General features: G+C 31.5%; 4 protein-coding genes across 5 annotated transcripts in view; 3 read left to right on the top strand and 1 right to left on the bottom strand.

The window, feature by feature from the left end:
* Window positions 1-10,262, top strand: part of LOC139087719 (frequenin-2) — a 61,141-nt gene extending 50,879 nt beyond the window's left edge. Inside the window, exon 7 of the mRNA XM_070636615.1 lies at window positions 63-10,262. Coding sequence (XP_070492716.1) covers window positions 63-230 — 168 coding nt within the window. The 3' untranslated portion in view covers window positions 231-10,262. The remainder of the gene's footprint in view (window positions 1-62) is intronic.
* Window positions 10,263-10,586: 324 nt separating this feature from the next.
* On the top strand, window positions 10,587-12,764 carry LOC139087827 (mitochondrial-processing peptidase subunit alpha). The gene is made up of 4 exons (XM_070636747.1): window positions 10,587-10,720; window positions 10,784-10,923; window positions 10,983-12,248; window positions 12,309-12,764. The coding sequence occupies exons 1-4, from the start codon at window positions 10,659-10,661 to the stop codon at window positions 12,476-12,478; spliced, it is 1,638 nt and encodes a 545-aa protein (XP_070492848.1). The 5' UTR covers window positions 10,587-10,658; the 3' UTR covers window positions 12,479-12,764.
* A 41-nt stretch (window positions 12,765-12,805) lies between these two features.
* Window positions 12,806-15,941, bottom strand: LOC139087828 (uncharacterized). Its single transcript, XM_070636748.1, has 2 exons — window positions 15,745-15,941; window positions 12,806-15,632 (listed from the first exon to the last, which is right to left on the bottom strand). Exons 1-2 carry the CDS (start codon window positions 15,880-15,882, stop codon window positions 14,682-14,684), a joined length of 1,089 nt encoding a protein of 362 aa, XP_070492849.1. The 5' UTR covers window positions 15,883-15,941; the 3' UTR covers window positions 12,806-14,681.
* Window positions 15,942-16,469: 528 nt separating this feature from the next.
* LOC139087876 (toll-like receptor 3) lies at window positions 16,470-21,899 on the top strand. 2 transcript variants are annotated; one of them, XM_070636828.1, is made up of 5 exons: window positions 16,470-16,681; window positions 17,331-17,560; window positions 17,621-18,544; window positions 18,947-19,074; window positions 21,797-21,899. In XM_070636828.1, the coding sequence occupies exons 2-5, from the start codon at window positions 17,461-17,463 to the stop codon at window positions 21,806-21,808; spliced, it is 1,164 nt and encodes a 387-aa protein (XP_070492929.1). In that variant the 5' UTR covers window positions 16,470-16,681; window positions 17,331-17,460; the 3' UTR covers window positions 21,809-21,899. The 2 variants fall into 2 exon arrangements, with proteins under 2 accessions (XP_070492929.1, XP_070492928.1); XM_070636827.1 differs by lacking the exon at window positions 21,797-21,899 and having other exon boundaries at window positions 18,947-21,254.
* The last annotated feature ends 378 nt before the right edge of the window (window positions 21,900-22,277 follow it).

Raw genomic sequence — 22,277 nt, 5'->3', positions numbered from 1 at the left:
TTCTTCCCTAATAAAAATGCTCGATTAACAATTTTTTTCCCTTTTTTATCTGCAATAATTAGGGTCAACAACCAGCAACAGAGGATGAAAATACGCCACAGAAGCGAGTCGATAAAATATTTGATCAGATGGACAAGAATCACGATGACCGTTTAACGTTGGAGGAGTTTAGAGATGGAAGTAAGGCAGATCCCAGAATCGTGCAGGCGCTGAGTCTCGGTGGCGATTAAGTTTTACATACCGTTCTACTTAGCGATGTCTGAAAAGTTTCATTTTATTTCATACTCAAATGATAAAAATCCGTTCTTTTATTGTTTATCAAGTCAAATTTGTAAAAAAAGAAGTAATAACATAAAAGCAGATGAGATGATTCAATAGAATTACAGAAAAAAACATCGAGAAATTTTAGTTCCATAAAGGAAATTTTATCATTATTTATTTCAAATTCGACATCCTTATGAAGATGAACACTCACTATAGATATAAATATATTATTGTATAAAAGAAATGAAACGATTTTACGATTTTGTTTACTTCCCTGCTTCCATCTGGCTTCAATTTTTATTCCTGTTTCTACTATTCTCTCAACTATACGTGTATCGACAGCAACTTTTTATCTCCCATTAAATTATATGAGGGGTTCCCAATTGAAGCGCATTTAAATTTGGATTATTAGGGTTGATGTATCCCTAGCAGACTCATTATGCTGAGAGTAATACTCACGAGGATGCTCATCTAGTCTATATAAGGTGAGCAAGCTCTCGAGAGTATGTTCTTTGTCTATTAGGGGTTGTGACGACAGTCTGGAGGATTTATGATGTTTTGATCATGTCTAGTAATTATTGTATCCTAAAATCAAACATAAACAACCATAAAATCCTCAATTTCCAGCCATAATAACCCAAAACTCAATATAAATGCGCATTAAAATCTAGATAAAATTTTAAACTTAATTCCAAATCCTTTCATTCGAATTTTTATGATATTTGATATATTTGTAAAGTAAATTTATCATTCGAATAATTCCCGAGTATATATTTCCTCGATAACTATCATAAAGAAGAAAATTTAATAGCATAAAGCTCAATTGAAAGGTGTGTGTTGGGAATTTCTATCGTAACTGCATATAATAAACTCAAAAGAATCATGAAGAGGATAAGATAAAGTCTCTGTTTAATGTAACAGTAATGTGCATGATGCAGAGGTGGTTACATCTTCCAGATATTTTTTATAACCAGCTTTTAAAAGAGAACTAAACTTATATACATATATAATCTTGTAAACAATCCATACATCTAAACATACACACTGTAATGTACAGATAGCAACAAGGAACGAGTATAAAGACGACAAGCTGGAAAAGAAAATTCACATAATTGAATTAAGCTAAGGGGAGAAAAAGAAGCAAGAAGATACGTGTGGCATGTTTGAAAGCTAATACATCTGCGAACGGATAACACCAGACTTTCATTTTCTCCTAGCTTTTATCGTTCTCAATTCTATACAATATTTCCCTCCATGTAGTGAATGAAGCTCTCGACTTAGAATGGAAAATACAGAAACAATCTAATTCTTAAGATATATTTTGATGACGTTTCCGCAATGAAAAAAGGAAAGGAAAAGGAAAATTGTGAGAAACAAGAAGCATGCACAGCTTCCTCAATAAACTTTATTACTGTGAATTAAAGCTGTGTAAAGTACGGGAGGATGTTTGTCTTTTGCAAACTTTCTCTTACCATTCGTTGCTTACATTGTGTCTTGAGACAAAAGACTCGACTCTTTTTTTTGCAACAATTTGTTGCATGTGACATGACAAACTTCGACCTCAACGACATGCAACATTAAAATCCTCAAACATGTCACATGTTGGAATTGTGAACTTTTCTATGTCTTTGAAGAAGCATTAACCCCTCATACTGTCTAATTTATCTTCATCCAAACATTTTTTTGTTAGCATTGCTATTTCTATTCCTATTCAAGCGAGTTACACGAACAATCTACGTCAGCATATCGAAATTAAGTGAGATACACAGATACAGAGCTTGAATAAAATGAATGGATTTTAGCTGGAACTTTGAGATAAATTGAAGGCACTATGTCTGGGATTTTTTGAAATTTATGACATTCTACATTCCAATAGCTGTGAAAATTCAATTTTTATTTGAAAGTCACACATAAATTGAGCATAAATGGATTCAATCAATTTATATGCTTCAACAGCTATTTTACTGGGGTCGTTCACTTATGATGTCTTCATCACTTCTTGCTGTCTCATCCAAACTGTAAAGTTATTGAGCTTTTCGTGAAATATATCCTCCAAAATACCAGACATCAGTAATGAATGGCTCTACAGAAAAACTACAGTAAATAAGAAGAAGAAGCTATGCAAAGACACAAGACATCCGAAAAGCTTTTTGCAAAATTAATTTTCAATTTCATTCACTTGATTATTTTTGTCATAAAGCTCCTTTTCCTATTTCATGATTTGGAAAATTTTTCGTAAATTAGGAAAAATCCATCCCATGAATTCACATGAAAATTGAATTAAAGATTAGTGTTTCTCTTTTTTCCGTATCGATTCTTTATCCTTTTATTTCCAATCAGACTAAATTTTCATGAAATTTCAATTAGCTTCGAGAAAATGCCAAGGCTGGATGAATATCATTGAGTCAGTAGCAAATGGTGAAGGAAAAAGTTGAGGGTGGATGAGTTGAGGGAAACGACGAGATGGAAAAAAATAGAAAAATGAGATGAGAAAATAGTGACGTTAATTAATTGAGCAAGGAATGGCTCTCTCATTAAGTAAGAAAAAAAATCAAAGTCAGTCAGTCAGTCGAGTGAGGATTGTAATCGAATTAAGTATTTAAGCAATACAAAACACCAAAAAAACCGATTAATACAATATACAAAAAATGGTATATAAAAAATTATGTATTACACAATGAAGTGAATCATATAAGGAAAATAAGAATAAATGACCTAATAAACCTAATCAAGTTAATAGCAAAAATGAGAAAAACAAAAAAATATAAAAAATTCACTCAAAATGTTTGTTGAAAGCATTTTTTAATTAAAACATAAAACACAAACCAATGAGTTGTCAATGAACGAATGGTGAAGTTAATTAATTGTGAAAGTTTCAGAGTTGTGGCTTGAGTTTGAAGAATTTTATGAATTCTAGCTTGAATCTTTGAATTTTAGTTCAGTTTTGAAATTTTCTTCGGAATTTCTGAAGTTCTTTTGTCAAGCTTTTGTGGTCAGTTGTGACTTGTTCTTGGTCATGGATAGTTTGAACTTTTGAGTTCATAGAGCAAGAAGTCAATCATGAAATCGAAATTCAAGACTTTTCAAATGATATCCTCCATAGTGTAACAGAGGACGATTAATTGACCTTACGTATAGTGATAAACTGCAATTTTGTGGAACTTGACATGAAATGAGTTAAAGTTCAACCCTAATTGCTTAAGTCTCAAATCCAGAATTCGGAGTCGACTCATATGCCGAATTATAAAATTCGAGTTCTGCTCAATCTTGATTCAAAATCTATAAACTCCATGCCAATCAGCATGAACTAGAACAAAACCCTTAATCTCATTAGACAGATCAACAAACTCATTCCACCAACTCTGTAAATTAAAAAGATTTTCAACTTAATTATATTCTCGAGACTTGGGACTTTGCAAAGAGTTTCTTCTTACGATTGATGTAATTCCTATTTCTACTACTATACTGTATCTTATTTTAATTGAGTTGAAAAACTTTTTTTTATATTTTCTTCAATGCTTCCCATTCATGCCCTTCATTGAGAAATAAAAAGAAATATCTGAAAAGTTAGAAAAAATATATATTGTAAGGATTTGAAAAAAATGAGAGATTCTTTATTACTTAAAAGAGAAATTCATTAAATTGAATGTTTGTTGCTTTTTCTTCTACTCTTCAAAATCAAAATAATAAGATAAAAGTTAATTAAAGTTAAAGATGATATTGTAATTATATTAAATTAAATTAAAGAAAGTCATTGGGAAAATTTATGGATGGGAAATGTTGAAAGTTGTTTTGAGAAAGTTTGCAATTGAGATGCTTCCAGTTTCCATGAATGGATTTATACACACTTAAAATAATGTTTTTGTATGGATTACAGACAGTAGAATTTAAGGATGAAGCATTGTGGGTTTCATTCATGTTATTCCTAGTAAATACTGAATGTATCGCCAGAATAATCATGGAATCTAACTCCCCGATCGACACAAATGAAGAAGGCTTCATAGAATCTTAAAGGTTCAGCTAAGTCAAATTCAACACCAAATGGAAGTAGCTTGCTTTGGGTGTCCACATGGCTACCAAATTAAGGTGATTTCTATTAAGTGTAAATGAAGTGGATTTAGTGAAGCCTTTGAAGTTTCATCGTTGAGCCTTAATCATTTGCGTCACTCGGGCATTCAGCTTCTTAAGGCACATGCAGACATGCCATAGCGACCATTCCGAAGAAGAAAAACAACGACATTTTTCACATGAAAATTGTAAGATTTTGCAGATCATCCTCTGACGCAAAACTAAGCTTACCTAAAGCTTTTAATACAACATCTCATAAAAACTTTCCCAAAATGACTTTGAGAATTTTCCAACAGCTTTTCTTTTATAAATTTTTATCTACAAAAAAACAAGTGAATTGAAAGTTAAAAAAAAATTTAATAAATAGCAAATTTTAAGCTAATATTTCTAATCCGTCAATATATTTAGGAAGATATGAAGATATAAAAAAATTCAAAAAAAAACAAGTTCAGCAAAATTTACACTATAATTAATCATAACTCTAACAAACAAAAAAAGAAGAATCTATTGTAAATTAAATTAAAATTTCAAAAGATGAAGAAATAAATCATTGAATTGCATAAACTATCATTAATTTTTCCAGAAGGAAAACTTTGAGAATCTGCAATTTTTTCGTGATTACGGAAATCTCAAGTTTGGATGTCTATTAAGTCCTAAAAGAAATAAGAAAAAAAAAATCCTAAGGAATAAAATGAAAAATCATGCGGAATTTATTGCGTTAAGTAGTTAAAGCTTTTTCTCAATCGACGATGGATGAAAATCAATGGAATTTTAATTAATTATTGAACAATGGAAATCCTTTCATTCGGAGATTTTTCTTTTGCGGAAAAAGCCTCAAGGCGCTGTTAATTCCTCAGACTTTTTACATTACTTCTTCACCATGGTTTTAAAATAATTAAAAATTAATGACTAATTTTCATCTTGAGGAGGGATGGATGGATAAGAATTTCAGCTTTTGTGGTCGACAGCCACAAATTTAGTTTCTAGCTACTGTTCATTTATGAGCGATTCTGTTAATTGCTTTTGATTATCAATCAAATGAGAGTTAATCCTTAAATATCAAGGATGTAATCTTTCAGGGATCAGCGGGCTCTTCCTTCCTTCTTTGAATGCTGGAAGTCATGCTTTCTTGATATTCATTGATTTTAGGGTCGCAGCACTTAACCCAAAATTGCAAAGGATCCTTAATATAAACTTTAGAAGAATTGAGCTTCAAAACTACTTGAACTGTCACTCCAATTTATCTCCCAGAGACCCAAAGAATCAGAAAATGCGTTACTAAATCCACATCCCAAAACTAATCCAAACAATTCTCTCATGTAGACGCTGAGGCTTAAAAAAACTTCGATAAAAATCTTTAATTATAAAACTTTGTTTTTTTTTTCTCTTCCTCGTGATTGCTTCTTTATCTCGAGAGAGATTCTCAAAGTCAATTTTCTTACGCCGCATCAGTCTGCTGAGCCTCTGCTGTTTTTTTTTATCCATCCATCCTTTCTCGCTTCCTCTCAAAAACACACAACATGTTTTATTGATGATGGGTTGAAAGATTCTTTCATGCGGTAAAAGTTTCGTTCGTTGTTAATTTTTGCGCTTATGAGGATAAGTCCTTTTGGTGAGTTTTGTCAGATTCTTAATCCTGATGGGACTTTTCAGCTTTTGACCTTTGAAGGATTTCACCTTTATCACATAGTTAAATATTCATGTGAAATGTTAACATTTACTGAGTATGTAAGTAGGATGATTAGGTTGTTTGAGATAATTAGGAATTTCAGTAGCTGATTATAATCCATTAGAACTGATTGCAGTGATTAAAATGTCGCTGTTGATGAAATTTAAATCCATAATCCAGAAGAATATTGAATCTTCTCAAAAAAGCTAATCCAAAGTCAAAATCAGCAACAAGTTCTGACAAAAATTCACCACAAGGCCATCGAACACAAATCAGCATCAGGAGTGATGGGAAAAAGTTATAAGTACATAGGTATAATGAAAAATTTCCTCTCCTCTTTTTTTATTCGTCGTCTATTTCAATATGAATAATAATGATAATAATAAGTATAATAATAATTATATGCCATCGCCGCCATTAGACAAAAGAAAACGTTCTTCGTTTCTGCTTCCGTTTCATTTGAAATTTCTGTGATAAAATAATAATCATAAAAAAATAAAGTAAAAAACATTTGATAATTAATGAAAATTATGAAGAGAAATGATTTATGGACGAATTGAATGTTATCGATCCTGGTTGGAAGTTGAACAAGTTACTTCAGTGTTTGTTGAGGTTTGAGTATTTTATGGTTTACTTAATCAAGATACTGTCTGGATTGTGAAAGTTTGTCTTGATCAGGCTCTTTGCAGATAAGACTTAATTAGAGTAAATTGAGTTTAAAGAACTTCTAACTCTAAAGATAATGAAGGTTTTAGAATATGAAGAACATAAAACTTAAGAATGCCTCAAAAAACTCAGATCAAATTGCTGAAGTAACTGATTCAAGGAAGTATAGAAGTAATAGTTGAGAATAAATCAAGATTCAGATTCTTTGATTTTCATCAAATGAAAATTTTCTAAGTTTCTGGATCTTTGAATTGAAAATGTTGCAAAAAACTCCAACTTATGATTTTTGAATCTATATCCATTGGAACTAATACAGACTTTTCCATTCATTTTAATCTTAAGATGAATTTGACTGATTTAGTCAAAGACTAAGTTTGTCTTAATTCATGAAAATTGAATGGAAAGTCTCAATAAACACCAAAATCTACAAAACCACAAGAAATTGTCCAGCAACAAAGGAATGAACGGTAGAAGGAATTTCTCTTTCTAAATGAATAATTAAGGATATTGATATGAAAAACTATAATTAAGTCATTTTTAAATAACACAAAAAATGCTCTACAAAACAAATTCTATTGCTTACTACATTTTAAGACATTTCGTTATTTCTAACATGATGAAAAAAAAGGTTGACACTAAAAAATCACAAAAAAAAAGTTAATTAAGATTAAAGCATAAATGCAGTTACTAAATTTTTTAAAACACAAGAAAAAGCGATGAAGTTTCCGAGGGAAAATTTATTTTAAGCACACGACGGAGCTTTTTATGAGGAAAAGCTTACATGAGAAGAAAAGAAGTAAAATTTATTGCAATTTTTCACAAAACTTTACAGCACTGCTTCTTTCTCATATGTTTCTTTCTAAACTTTGTGCTACATAAATTCAAATATTGCAACAGCGCACAATATAAGCTATAAATTCAACTCCAATGGGAATCATGGCATTAATTCGAGTGCTACAAATATAAAATTAGATTATAATGTTATCAGAATTGTCCCTGAAGGATGTGATATTTATATTGAATCTTGGGAAATGAAAACATTAGAAAGTTAAGGACATAAGTTTAATGAATATGGAGTCATAAAAGATCATGATTTGTCATGAGGGTATAGATTGATGAGGATTCAATGTTCTTGATCTCTATGGAGACTTGACGGTTTATATTCATGTAATTGTCTATAGTCGAATAGACTTTAGACATTTTCTTTAGACCTCAAGTGCCACAATTATTCGTCAGGGGCAATTGCGCGTCATATGGTTAATGTGGCGTCGTAACAATGCCTCAGCAAATACAATGTTCAATTCGGGTACGTGAATTAGTTCAAAACACTTTGGGTACACATGTTGTAATCTTGAGAATGGATGTCAAATATATTTGAAATCTTCCAATATTGGAGTTTGCTGTCTAAAGAATTACTCAAAAATTATCAGATCGGAACTTAACTTCGAATAGCACTCCGAAGTAATGCCAATTCCCCAATTAACTACAAACAAATTTCAATTTATCGGCTCAAAATTGCTTGGTTGTATCATCAGAAATATAAAAATCTAAAAAGTACAAAATTGCAACTCGAAAAATTAAAAAGTAAAATGTTTGCGCCTTTCTAAATTTAAGAAGTGAGCAGATTCAGGAGGATCTTGAAGATTTAGAGATTTGGAACAAATCTTAATTTGTCAATGAGGGACATAAGCATTCAAAACTCATTATTCTTGCTTAAATTGAAGTCTCGAAAGTTCAAACTTAACATGAGAAGCCAATGTAAGGTTTAAATTACAGCCATAGAAGAAGAAAGAGATGGCAATAAAGAACTCAAAAGATCCAATCATGCAAGTCCCAAAAAGATAAATTTAACCAAGATCGTACATCATCTGATGTAATATTTTCTAATTTATCTGTTTTTTCACATAAACATCCTCGATTCCTCCTGAAAAACTGCAAAAAAGTATAAATTCACATGCTGTTTTTGTTCTCACATGCGGTGAAAGTTTTCATTTTTGCTCGTATCTTGTTCCTTATTTTCTTAAAACATTGTTGTAAGGACAGAACTTTTTCAAACCATATACACAACAAAAAAAGAATAAGATAATTTATTTTTTCAAAAGACATGTATGCACTGTTAAAAATTTTACACGGATACACTACAAATGATGTGAGTTAAAGCAAGAAATTTAATAAAATTTACACAAATTCAAGTTCAATAAAAATGAAAAGTTTTTTCGAATGAAATTTCAATTTATATTTAAAAAAATTATCTTTCTATACATTAATTAACACAAATATTTCCCATCTTATACCTATTTATAAATGAACAAAATTAAATTTTAATGAAGGTTTCATAAGCAAAAAAAAACATTACTTAATAAAAAGTTCTTCAAAATTTATTAAAAACTCTAAAACTAAAGCGAATAAAGGGATGGGATGTTGATGGAGTTGGAGTAGCTATCTAATGGATTGCTATTGGAACTGTTAATTCTCTAAAAGTCGATGTTTTGTGGTTCTGTTTGGCTCGTTTGAAGTGAACTTAAAAGCAGAGCTTGAAGTCGACTCTAATTTGATATGGAGTTGAGTCGACTCAAGTTGACGACCTTACAAAATCCTAGTCAACATCGAGATTAAAGCAATTGATCGAAATATTTTGAAATTTGCTATAAAATTGCTTTATTTAAGCTTTTAGAGCTTTAAATCTACTAGAAAGGTGCAACATTATACCGAGTGAGACTAGACCTAAGGTCGACCAATGACATATTTTACGGAACGTTCCCAAGAAAATGTCATTAGTCAACCGACATAATGTCAAATTTTCACCTCGGGTATTATGATGCCACTGTCTTGTTGCAGCCAAAATGTTACAGAAACGTGATGTTGTTGAGTCGAAGCTGTGACGGTTTCCTGACATCAACAAGTGAGCATAACAGCAGTGTGTTGCTATAGAATACCACTTTCTAGAGATCAACCAACAGTAGCAAGCCATACATCCCTAAATTCAGCAACATCACATCCCTAACTAATCCTATTAAAATAAAAAGTTTACAAAAATCTAAAGATGATATTTTTTGTAAATATAATAAAATTAAAGTTCTTAAAAAGGCTATAAATTATCGCATGATCAACTACCTTATTAATAATAATTAATTAGTTGATTTTCTACTTTTATTAAGTAGCATAAAACTGTGTATTTAAAGCTATGAAGAAAAAATGTTGTTAATTTTATGATTACAAAAAAAATTCGACTTTCAGACATAAATTTTCTCTCTAATGTATGCAGCCCTACCTTAACATCAGTAAAACAACAATTTTAACAAACAAAAAAATAAACAGTACATCCAACCACCCCACGTTATCATTAATGAGAATAAAAGTGAAAATAAAGCAGACAAGCTTGATGAAATGTTAATTAAAAAATACACAGTTAACAGATGATGAAAAAAATAAAAATAAAAAGTAAAATAAGAAGGAAATTAAAATAAATAAAAATAATTTATTGTGTGTGCATTTCTGAATCGAAAAAAAAGATAAAAATACCTATAAAAATGATGAAAAATGACAAATTTATTATTATAACAATTACAATTAATTACAAAACAAAAATTGAAAATAAAAAATTTACAGAAAAAGTTTGTTTGAAAAATAAATAGCTCTTTTAAATCACTTCTGGGTCTTCTTTTTCAGTCGATCTTTAATTGCTGTTCAACATGTTTCTACTGGATCTGAATTTATTCGAGAATTTAATGTTCTTTTCAGGATTCTTTCATATAAATTAGCTATAATAAACATCATTTACTTCCTTAGAACCTATGAAAATCCATTAGATAGCTAAACTACACATGCTTGCAATCTAAATGTTTTGTCAAAATGCGCTCATAAAATAACGGCCAAAAACTTTTTGAAAATCAAATATTTGCCCTGAAGTTGGCTTCGATTTCACCAACACATACAAGTCTCACACATAGTTGAAAAGTTCACATTAGAATCTATTTTAATTAACAAAACAATGGCTTTACGATTAGATTTAAAGAGGATTGCAGCGTGCAATTTATTTAGGAACCAGCATAAGTGAGTAGCATGTCAATTCCGGCCTCTATTACATAAATTAAACATTTTTTCAATCAATTTCAGATATTTGAGAAATTTTGCGACAGAAAAGTCTAGTGATAGTAATAAATCAGGCCGTGCAAGCAATCTTGATGGACCGACTACAAATATACCCTCAAAAGAGATTGTTACACCATTTCCACCACTTACAGAGCCACTTAAAGGTATAAAAATAGATAGTGCAAAGTTTCCTTTATTAATTTGCCCTAATTACACATTGTAGACCTTCCACAAGTTGAATATGCACAAGTAAGGAAAGAACAAGAAGAAACGAGGGTCACTACCCTTTCCAATGGTTTAAGAGTTGCCTCAGAAAATCGTTTCGGTCAATTTTGCACGATAGGAGTTGTTATTGATTCTGGTCCGCGATATGAAGTTGCATACCCAAGTGGAATTGCTCATTTTCTTGAAAAGTTGGCCTTCAATTCAACAATAGAATATCCAGAAAAGGACATAATATTGAAGGAATTGGAGAAACATGGTGGAATTTGTGATTGTCAATCTTCAAGAGATACATTCATTTATGCTGCATCAGCTGACAGTCGTGGACTTGATCAAGTGACGAAAGTTCTCGGTGAGGTTGTTATGCGTCCACAATTAAAGAGTGAAGAAGTTGATATGGCACGACAAGCTGTTCTTTTTGAATTGGAATCACTTCACATGAGACCAGAACAAGAACCAATTTTAATGGACATGATTCATGCTGCTGCATATCGTGATAATACTCTTGGATTGCCAAAACTCTGTCCACAAACAAATGCGCCAAAAATTGACAGAAATATGTTATTAACATATCTTAAGCATCATCATACACCACAAAGAATGGTCGTTGCTGGAGTCGGCGTTAATCATGATGAATTTGTTCGTGCTGTTGAGAAGCATTTTGTTGAGAATAAAGCAACATGGGAAATTGAACCTGTTAAAAATCGTGGTGCCTATACAGTAGATTCATCAATTGCACAATATACAGGCGGTCACAAAACAGAAGAATGTGAAATTCCAATTTATGCTTCAGTCGGATTACCTGAATTAGCTCATGTTGTGATTGGTCTTGAAGGATGTTCACATCAAGATGACGATTTCATTGCTGCTTGTGTTCTTAATATCATGATGGGTGGCGGTGGATCATTCTCAGCTGGTGGACCTGGAAAGGGAATGTATACAAGACTTTACACAAATGTTCTCAATAGATATCATTGGATGTACAGTGCAACAGCTTATAATCACGCTTATATGGATTCTGGATTGTTCTGTATTCATGCTAGTGCTCCACCAACTCATGTCCGAAATATGGTTGAAGTTATCACAAAGGAACTTGTAAATATGTCATCAGCACCAAATCCAACAGAATTAAAGAGAGCCAAGACACAATTGCAATCGATGTTATTAATGAACCTTGAGTCTAGGCCTGTTGTTTTTGAAGATATTGCCAGACAAGTCTTGGCAAATGGACAGAGAAAGAAGACACAGCATTTTATCGATTCTATTGGTAAGTTTTAAGGATATTTTGGGGTATAAAAAAATGTTAAAAAATTTAATTTCATTTTAGCAAAAATCCAAGCTGAAGACATTCAAAAAGTTGCAAGACGGTTCCTTTCGTCATCGCCAGCACTTGCGGCACGTGGACAAATTCAAGGACTACCAACTTTAAAGGATATTCAGGCTGGAATTCTACAGAACGGAGTACTTCCAGGCAAAAGGTTATCACTGTTTCGTTAAGTAGAGAAATAAATTAAGTAATTCTATAGATAGATGAATATTCTTTGGATAGACATTCACAATTCCTTCCCAAAATTCACAATGGATTCATCCTCGAAAATTCGAACCTTACCAAATTTTTTCAAATGCAATTATCGTGTTAAGATTTATGTTCTGTAGAATATATTTTGGATTATTTTTTATTGAGGAGTGTCAGCGTAGCTGGCATATTATGTCCAAAATGTATCCGCCTGCCTGGAAAAATGGAATCTATGAGAAATAAATTTGATTAAATTGAAAAATTTAATTTTGTTTGCTTAATTTCATTTTATTTTGTCTCAGAAAAAGGAAACAGGGAAATGACAAGTTTTGTTTTTTAATAAAAAGCAGCAATGCTCTAAAACAGCATTATTCATTTTTTTTTTGCTTTGCATGTATTTACATTTAATAATTTTAATTAAACAATAAAAATGAGAATTTAAATATTTTGTGGGAATTGAGTGATGTTTGAGATTATTTGAATATTAATTGACCTTAAAATGCACATTTTCTTGTTGATTGAGATTCATTCAACCTTAAAATGTTAATTTTTGTTGCATTGGTCACTAAGATTTCTACATGCTGTTGATAAAACCGTACAAATGTTTAAATAATAAAGCTGTTGTATAGTTTCGGAATGGAATTTGCAAGGTTTTGTTTAAAATTCATATGAATTTGTATGGTTTTAGGATAAATCTGAAAACATTTGTATGTCTTTTATAGCAAAAAATATTAACTTTTGTACGGTTTTAAAACACAATTTCAATCATTTTTATAGTTTTGAATGTTAAAGATTCATTTATAGGGTAAGCCTTCAAATGCTGATAACCTTGAAGGCATCACCGTAAATATCAATTACATTCTGTAATTTTACTCTCAGTTATCAACTTCTGCCTCAAATTCCCAATAAAATTATGCATTCTAGGCAATTTCAAATAATAAGTTAATAATATACAATCTATAAATGTCGATAAATAAGTAATAATTATAGAAATAAATTGAATCCGAAGATTTTTTTTTATAGAAGTGCAATAAAGAGGTCTATTGAAGTATTTATCTGTTGTGTGATGTTTGCTTGTGCTATTAGTATGTTTACGGTAAGTACGAATAGTTCAACTTTTTTTGAATAATATTATTATTATTATTTTGTATAGAGATTGATTTATCGATAAATTTTAGTATGCACAGGTAATTGTGGGAAATAATTTTTTTCACTAGAAAATTGTTCTTTTTCCTGTAAATTGTTATTCTGCTGGACTGACCATGTGATTTGGAAACTCTAGATTATGTAAAAAAAATTAAGGCTCGAATTGAGTGATTTGAGCTATTCATTTGTGGATTGCGTGTTAATGAAGCAAGTTTATTACCCAAAACTATTATGACCCAGCCCAGCATAATTTCTATTTTTGTTTATGTTCATGAGAATATTTTAGTGTATATCTTGACTTTAAATTGTTCTTTTGGGGATTGGTCGCTAATGATGTCCTTGAATCGGAGCTCGAAGTTGACTAGGATTTTGTATGAATCCACTTCGTATGAAATTTGAGTCAACTTCGAAGTCTGTTATGAATTTAAGGGTAAAATGTAATCTGGATTCTTAAGCAGCTCATCGATCATGTGACTTCATGTTAGAGCATGATGACAGGATAAGAATCTCTATACACTGTCCATAAAACCCTTAAGCCATAACATCATTCGCAATCAACCCCAAAATTTCACTAGATAGATAAATTAACCGACAGCTAGGAAGAGTGTAAGCATAGCATTTCCATCATGCATGCTTGAGAACATGATTCGATCCATAAATTTATTGTTGTGTGTATGTGATTGTGTAATAAGTAGTAGATGGAACTCATTAATTAGTAATGACCTTATTCACCTATAAAACTGACTCGAAATGTCCATATCCATAATTAACAAAAGAAACGCAACAAATTGTTGCTGTAAATTTTTGTGTTGTCTATGGAAATTATCTCACAACTTGCGCGCGTGTCTGTCAATTTCATCCATTATCTTTTTGTTTTTCATCATTCTCGCAGTTCACTTATTCTACTTACATCCAATGAGATTATTATGCTCTATAAATTAATCAACAGCCATTTTGGATTATCTTATTTTTTTGATGACTTTTTGTTATCAAAAAAATCTTTAATTTGATTGAGAAAAAATTATGTTGGGATGTCCGTTACTCCTCACTATTATAGGGATGTTCACTTGTCTCGCTGATATTCCTCTTTCGATTATCCAGTATTCGAATGGAATCTTCAAGTGACTGCTTATAGAACAAAGGTCCATCGACATCAGTCACGGAATATTTTGCCTCATTAAAATTAAATGTTATGCTACATATAACATTAAATGCTGATTCATCATATCCATGACATCCAGAATATCTGTATTGTGGTTTCTTATTGAATTTACAGTGATTAGTATTTGCATTAGCTCCAATTGGTTGGATACATTGCGGTGTAAGAACACATTTGAGCCATGGCAGGAGAATTTTGTCATCAAGGAATCGACTGTAGTGAAAGAAGACAGCATCTAATTTGACTTGTCGTACAAATAAGAACGAGTCGGCATCTGAGTCGAAATAATTAAACATTCTTGGATGTGTATTTGAAGTTAATGGCAGCTTCCGGATTTCAAGGCTTGTTACATGATTCTGTTCTTCCGTTCGTCGACGTATGTCGTTTAGAATTTTACTGGAACATTTGAATCTCACATTATTTGTTATAAATAATATCGTACGAAATCTTAATAATGCATTTTTAATGAGTATGGGACGGAATAGATGTAATTTATCATCTTGCATAATATATGAGGGATATTGACTTAAATCCTGCTTCTGAATTGAACATTTTAGCGTGCTTGTATTACAAAATGTAGATAGAATTTGAACATCACTGTCTGATAATCCTAGATCGTATATTAAGAAATTTTCTGTTGGCAAGATACTTGCGAGGTTCTGAAGTTGAAGAATTAACGACGATACTTCATTCTGAAGCACATAACTAACGATCGAGAAATTCCCTCTGCTTACATTATATGACTGAGTTGTTGTGGTATCAAATCCAAGTAGCTGTAGATATTTAGGATCTATGTCCAATTCCTTTTCTTTTTCGACTCGCAGATTTTCCTAAAATAGAATTTTTTTGACTTATTAGCCTCAACTCTTTATTGGTTGTGCAAGCTTTATTATTTTTCTTTATGAAGGAAAAAAATTTTCTCTTTTTTTCCATTAGACTCACCTTAAACTTGGAAAAGTGCTTGTTTGCTAAATTCTGGATGTTTGCTATGTTCTCATTATTGCTTGGACCAAGTATAATTAAAAGAAGGCTCAGTAGAACAACTACTAATAACAAAAAAATAAAGTTCTTCGTTCTCATCTTTTACCCACTAAAAAAATAGTAAGAAAGAGGAGGTTTCTGTGATTTTTTTAGAGAAAAAAATTGGCTACTGGATTAAATATCGCAAGATTTTTAGTTCTAAAGTTTCTCAATGTTTACTTTGTTAAATCTTTATTTTTGAGCTCGTTTTGGATTGTAAGCAGGTAGATTTTTGCTTATTATAGATTGTTTAATTTAGAAATTAGTGAATTAACGTCAAATTAAGGCAAAAATTTAAAATATTGTTTTGAATTTTTCGATGTTTTCTACTTTCAATGTTTTCATCCAGCACCGTTCAATGTTTTTGAATGCTTTTTGGCCGTTGCATCTTCAAAATTGCATTCACACCTTGTGACTAGGACCATACTTTGTATTACTTAAGGAAAATGAATGAAACAGCTAAGTATTTCCACTTCACAGACTATAATATTGAAAGTCAGTTCCATTTTTGTGAAATTAAGTTTGAAATTCAATAAATTAATTTAAAAAATATTCAAAAAGCATTCAAATGGAACTAATCGTCTTCAGTGTGAATATAGACATGCAATCGTTGTGCCTTCACATCCAGTTTACTTTTGTAAAATAAATATCGGAACTAGTTTCCACAATTATTTTCAGTTTTGTTCACAATTACAAGAATTTCTTTCATATATCATACGGTCTTTAAAAGAATGCAGACATAAGATACAGAATTGGCTGTTGGACAGTGATTAATGTGTCTAATTTAATTAAGAGTCCATCTAATAATTGAATTTTTTCGAATAAAATTTATTTCGTCAATATTTAAGTGATGAAAGCGGTGAGTACAGTTCAATGGACATTAATAATTCCTGTATATTGATTGATTGTGATGTATGCATTTAGTTCACTAAAAAATGATAGGAAAAAATCGTGACAAGTGACCTTCGGCCTATGCCTAAGCCTAAATAATACGATTTTTATCAAAAAATGTTAATCGTGCTACTTTAAACTATTGTTGCGTCATGCTGAATGAGTGATAAGTAATTAACATAGTCAAGAAATGTATGAATCAGCAACGAATAGTTTGTGCGTCTGTAATGTTCTAGTGCACGATTCTTTTATTGATTTTCTTAGTATTCAAGTTCAATGTCGCTTACTTGACAGATCATTAATGTCCCTGACACTTAACTCGTGCTGATTTAAATAATTCAATTGTCTTTTTATGTAAAGTAGGGAAGTAACATGCAGCACTGATAGATTTTGATTAGATATATCGTCTTTAATACTATTAAATCTGAAGCTAATGCTCGTTAGGCTTGATAAGTGTAAATTGCATGATTATGGATGCATTTGATTAACTTACATGATTACTAGCTGACTTGAATGATTTTCACATGTGAAATAAATTCCAATCAACTTCAATCTCTGCTATAAACTGAATAATTGAACTATATATCTGATTTTGACCTCATTCCTAATTTTTTTAGAACGAGTGACAGGCTAGAAATATAGATGATTGAATGACAACGGCATTCAGGTGAATAAGAGAACTATTGGAAGCAATCAAAAAGAATAAAAAATAATAGGTGAAAGGTTCTAAGTGGATTCATTTGTAAAATGTACGTGCCAGAGACAGCTCGATATGTGATAATTTTAGTTTTAGTCTACGTCCAATGGATAGAGTCCGCAACGATACATAATGAAATCGAGGAAAATGGTATGAACTGTAAATATTAAAAATGTGTAAATGTAAATTTACTTTTGTGTATTTTATTAGTTCCTGTACCGTCATATTCGAATTGTAAAGCATTGACCAGCACGTCGTTAGATTGCTCAAATCTAACGCTTAAAGCTATACCAAATGACATACCAAACACAATATTAACATTAGACCTGAGCAATAATCAACTACACCTTGATGAATCTACGTTTGCGACATGCTGCGGTAATTTACTCGAGCTGGATCTTTCGAATAATGGAATTACAAAAATAAGCCAAGAGATATTCAAATATTTAGTCAATATTACATCACTTATACTTAGGAATAATGATATAAGTGACTTTGATTCAGACACTTTTGTGAACCTTACAAAGCTTGAACGACTGGATTTGTCTAAAAATCCATTGATTCTTCAGAAGGGATTCATTAGTAATTCATACCTGACTACATTGAATTTAGATGAATGCGGACTAAGTGAAATACCTGACGAGGCCTTTTCAGGCATTAAGCAACTCGTAAATCTCACACTTAAGGGAAATAACTTTGATGAGAATTTCGATTCAAGTGCATTTGAGGACTTAACATCACTTACTAAACTCGAAATGAAGAACATATCACGTTCCTCAATATCTGAAATGTGTGGAAAATTGACAGGAATTGACGCAGTTAATTTTGAAGGATATAATTTTAGTTGCTTCATTTATGTGACTGAAGACAATTTCGAAGATGCAATTGTAGGCAACGATCCGCCCATTGAGCAACCTTTGACAATAGAAAGACTAACCAGTACCACAAAATCTCCAACGGCAGCGCCGATTGTGACGACAACATTATCAACGACATTGAGTATAGACAAAAGTGCACATGAAGTGATTCATACTAATGACCAAGCAAATAAACAGCCTGATGTAATAGCTACAACAGAAATTGTCGACCATTCCGTAGACATTGATAATCAAACTTTAAAGTATATTTTAATCGGTGAGTATTATTCTGCTGACTACCAACTTTATACGCCTACTTTTGACATCACGCGATATTCTTGTCCATTCCGTTTCTTTTGGATGAACAACAGCGCAAAAAGTGCTTACGCGTACACTATGCTGTTTGTTATTTTAAAAGAGAAGTACGTGCCCCAATATTGACAATATTAATTAGTCGTTCACTTTCCTTTCATGGCTGTTTGGCCGAACATCCGAGCGGTATATTGTAATTTGTCAAGTGGTACCATTTGACTGCTTTGAGTCATATGTCGCTCGGGCTTAATTTGTAAGACGTGACGAAGATCACCTTCTTTTTATTCCATAACAGCATGAATTGATGTCAAAACAGGTTTTACATATGCAGAACAAGTTATCCTTACAATGAACTTTTTCTTTGCAGCTATTCTGGCAATAACATTATCTGGAATTCTTATTGGATTAGTGTGTCGAGCAGATATGTGTGGATTAAAGACGAAATTGTGTCGAAGTAAAAAGGCAAATAATAATCGTCGTGGTCCAGATGATACTGTGAGTCCATTTGAGGAAATTCCTTTAAATACTGTAAATTCTAATGGAAAAACTATCGAGGGACAGGGTTAAGCAATAAGTCACTAGATACATATTTAACTTTATGACATAAATTCATTTATTTAAAAGATAAAAAATTAGGATGAGATGAGAATATAGTAATACAGGGAAATTGGTGACCTTATGCTTAAGACATAATTGATATTTGCAAGTTTTTGTGCACAAAAAGCAGACCAAAGTTTATGAAAAAATATTTTTTTAAGTGTGTAAATATGATTAAGTCTTTTGATTTATCTTTCCTGTCTTTATGTTACCGCGGCTCTTTTTATTTCCTCATATTGGAATAGACTCAACAGGTTCCATAGATCAGAATGGCATCTTTAAAAACCTGTTTGATTTTGTTCCTTAAAATTGCTCAATTTTCAAGTTATGCAAATTATTTTTTTTACTCATCACAAATTATGTGTTCAAATCGGAGATGTTAACGGGAATTTAATTGACATTGAGACATCTTTATTGGCTGCAATCAAGTCATACAAATGTCGAGCAATGGCCTTAAAATTCTCACATTCGAATGCAGATTTCTTTTGCTGACTCAACGCTTTTCTGCAATCATAGTATCAAATGATTGTGGTTTGTTGCCCGAGATGTAGGATAATGTAAAGGCAGTCATAATTATTGAGTGCTTCTTGAGATACATGATGCTGTTTTCATTCTCTTGAAATACTGTCTTGGAAAGTAATGTCGGGAGGACTTTATGAATGTTTCTCACATTTACTACAATTAATATAATATTAGGGATGTGGAACTCCTTCAGAGGTCGAGCGTAAATCCCAACAAAAGAAATTAATACTCTTAGGTGTGCTGTCTAACTGGATGGTCATAGTGTAGTTATAATAGCACTTGTAGGCTAACATGTCCTAAACACGCAAATAGTATGGTCTCAAGGACAAAGTAAGCTAAGAGCAAGATTGTCATCCAACTAGCATAATTAAGTAGAATAAGGTTTTGAAAGAGTTCAGGCAGCTAGTGTGTGTGACTCGATATCCATTATACTAAGACAGTTAGGTCCAATCAATCAGCAATAATTACAACTACTAAGCAAGTAATGCCCTGTTAGCATGTCCGATTTCCGATTTAGTTTTAATTTCCTTTAAGTACACATTTTTATATAAAATTTAAGATAAAAATCAAAAAAATTCAAAGGATGATCCGCAAAGTGGGACTTGAGGTGATATAAATGTTATCAAAATTATTTCATATGCTTTTCGACACATTCCTCTTCCAATTTTTATGAAAATTAAAGGTTGATTCCTATTTATTTATTTTGGCTCTAACCAGTGTATTTTCCCAGGTGTGCCTTGATTCAGGCAGTTCTGGATTTTAACTTCTTCCTAAATAATAAAAATCAAAATTGGAACTTAAAATGACTCATAAAGTTCCATCCTATAATTAATTAATGAACAAAAAGTCAGCCTTTACAATTTTCATAAACATTTTTAATAAAATTCTTATATCCAAAACTTATTCACTAACCTTTTGCTTCACCGAATATTGACACTCTTGGATTGACCTAAAGTGTTAAAATTATGCTTATTATTCATTACTAATTCATTATGTAATCCCCATAAATCTGCCTATTTACTCTCCATACGTAGTGAAATTTTTATTATGTACTTTTCCAATGATCAACAGCAGTGCTACTCAAACTTTATTCTGCGACACATTTGTGGGTTGTATTAGGCAGCACAAGAGTTCGAAGTCTACTCAGATTTGGTATGAAAAAGTTGACTCGACTCCATTCAAAATTCAAGTCAACTTCGAGCTCTGGTTCAACGACATACCAGACTTAGACAATAGCGTGTCGCATACATAAGTTTGAGCAGCCCTGATTTAAAAGAAATATTTAACAAGAACAAACCTTTTGTGCTTTCGTGTGAAATTTGAAAATCAAATATTTATGAATTATTAGTAAGAAACTTGCCATGATGTCAAGATTTAAGGAAACTTGTAATACCCGATAGAATTGAATTGATTGTAGCAATACTAATTTAAAAATTGAAGTCAAAAACTATTTTTTCTAAAAATTTGTAAAGATGAAAAAATTGGACTGAAAATTTTGGAACTAAAAAGATATACGATAAATTGAACTGAAATAAAAATTGATTTATTTGATTGAATATTTGGGAGTTACTTGATGTTGATTCTGGTTTCGAATTCTGGATCAGCTACGCGATGAGTGCAGTTTGAGAAGATTCCGTGCGGTAGCTCGGAACCGAGATCTCTATGGCAACCTTGACACGAAGTAGATGAAGGTTTGCAATTCATACGGAATCCACTTGAACTTCATTGAACTACATCATCAGCATTTGTCCTTGCAGCTTCTCACTTTTGTATTAATTTTCACTTATTCATGTGTTTTAAACCACTTTGAACAGATATTATTGTATGTAACTAATTACTTGAACTTAAGAAGTCACCTAACAACATTTTGTGTGCTATGCAGGAGTTTTGGATCAACAATATGGACATCATCATTGACTACTTTATTGACTTTTCCATGTTTCTTTTCAATCACTTCATTTGCTTTCAAAAGTGAATTTTTACTTCATACACGATTTTGACAGTCACGTGTTACTTCAGATCAGTTATTTATACTTTTCAAGCTTAAATCTTAAGACATGCTATAATTTTCAGGATGAAATTTTATTTTCTTTTGCAGGTTGAGATGTAAATGATTTGGAGTCGGTGCAGCTGAGCTTACTAATATTTTAATCCTAAATGTATTAATATCTGTTGAACATTCCTAAAATAAAGCTTGAATGCTGAAAAATCTGAAAATTTTACTCTCAAAAATCAAAGTAGCCTTTTGAATTCTTTATTAACCAATTTTACCTTGACTCTCAGTAGCCATTGCAATTTTGTATTAAGTTTTCAACCAAGAAGGTTCATTAATTTAAAAATTCTAAAAAAAAGAAGTTGAGAGATGCCATATCCACTTCTAGATCGATCAAAGATAAGACGATTTAAATGTTATCAATGTACCAATAAGCATACTTGCGAACATGGATTTAAATGGTATAGAATCCCAAGACTCGAAGAACTTGGTGGTAAGTTAAATATCAATTTCCAATCATCATTTAAAGCTCAGTTCCTCGTAATTCATCCCTAAACCAATATCATGAATATGCATTCCATTCGTA

Source organism: Chironomus tepperi, unplaced genomic scaffold (assembly GCF_022539635.2).
Source record: "Chironomus tepperi strain 1889 unplaced genomic scaffold, CSIRO-AGI_Ctep_v1 contig_137, whole genome shotgun sequence".
Lineage (NCBI taxonomy): Eukaryota > Metazoa > Arthropoda > Insecta > Diptera > Chironomidae > Chironomus > Chironomus tepperi.
Note: the sequence above shows the minus strand (reverse complement) of the source record. Positions and strands in the feature narration are given on the sequence as shown.

What these genes read in the sequence shown, in the direction of transcription:
- LOC139087827 (XM_070636747.1), top strand. Translation starts at nt 10,659, where the DNA reads ATGGCTTTACGATTAGATTTAAAGAGGATTGCAGCGTGCAATTTATTT. An exon ending in TTATTTAGGAACCAGCATAA is followed by an intron (nt 10,721 to 10,783) that starts GTGAGTAGCATG and finishes AATCAATTTCAG; the next exon opens with ATATTTGAGAAATTTTGCGA. An exon ending in GCATTTTATCGATTCTATTG is followed by an intron (nt 12,249 to 12,308) that starts GTAAGTTTTAAG and finishes ATTTCATTTTAG; the next exon opens with CAAAAATCCAAGCTGAAGAC.
- LOC139087828 (XM_070636748.1), bottom strand. Translation starts at nt 15,882, where the DNA reads ATGAGAACGAAGAACTTTATTTTTTTGTTATTAGTAGTTGTTCTACTG. An exon ending in AGCACTTTTCCAAGTTTAAG is followed by an intron (nt 15,633 to 15,744) that starts GTGAGTCTAATG and finishes ATTCTATTTTAG; the next exon opens with GAAAATCTGCGAGTCGAAAA.
- LOC139087876 (XM_070636827.1), top strand. Translation starts at nt 17,461, where the DNA reads ATGTACGTGCCAGAGACAGCTCGATATGTGATAATTTTAGTTTTAGTC. An exon ending in TAATGAAATCGAGGAAAATG is followed by an intron (nt 17,561 to 17,620) that starts GTATGAACTGTA and finishes GTATTTTATTAG; the next exon opens with TTCCTGTACCGTCATATTCG. An exon ending in TTTAAAGTATATTTTAATCG is followed by an intron (nt 18,545 to 18,946) that starts GTGAGTATTATT and finishes TTTTCTTTGCAG; the next exon opens with CTATTCTGGCAATAACATTA.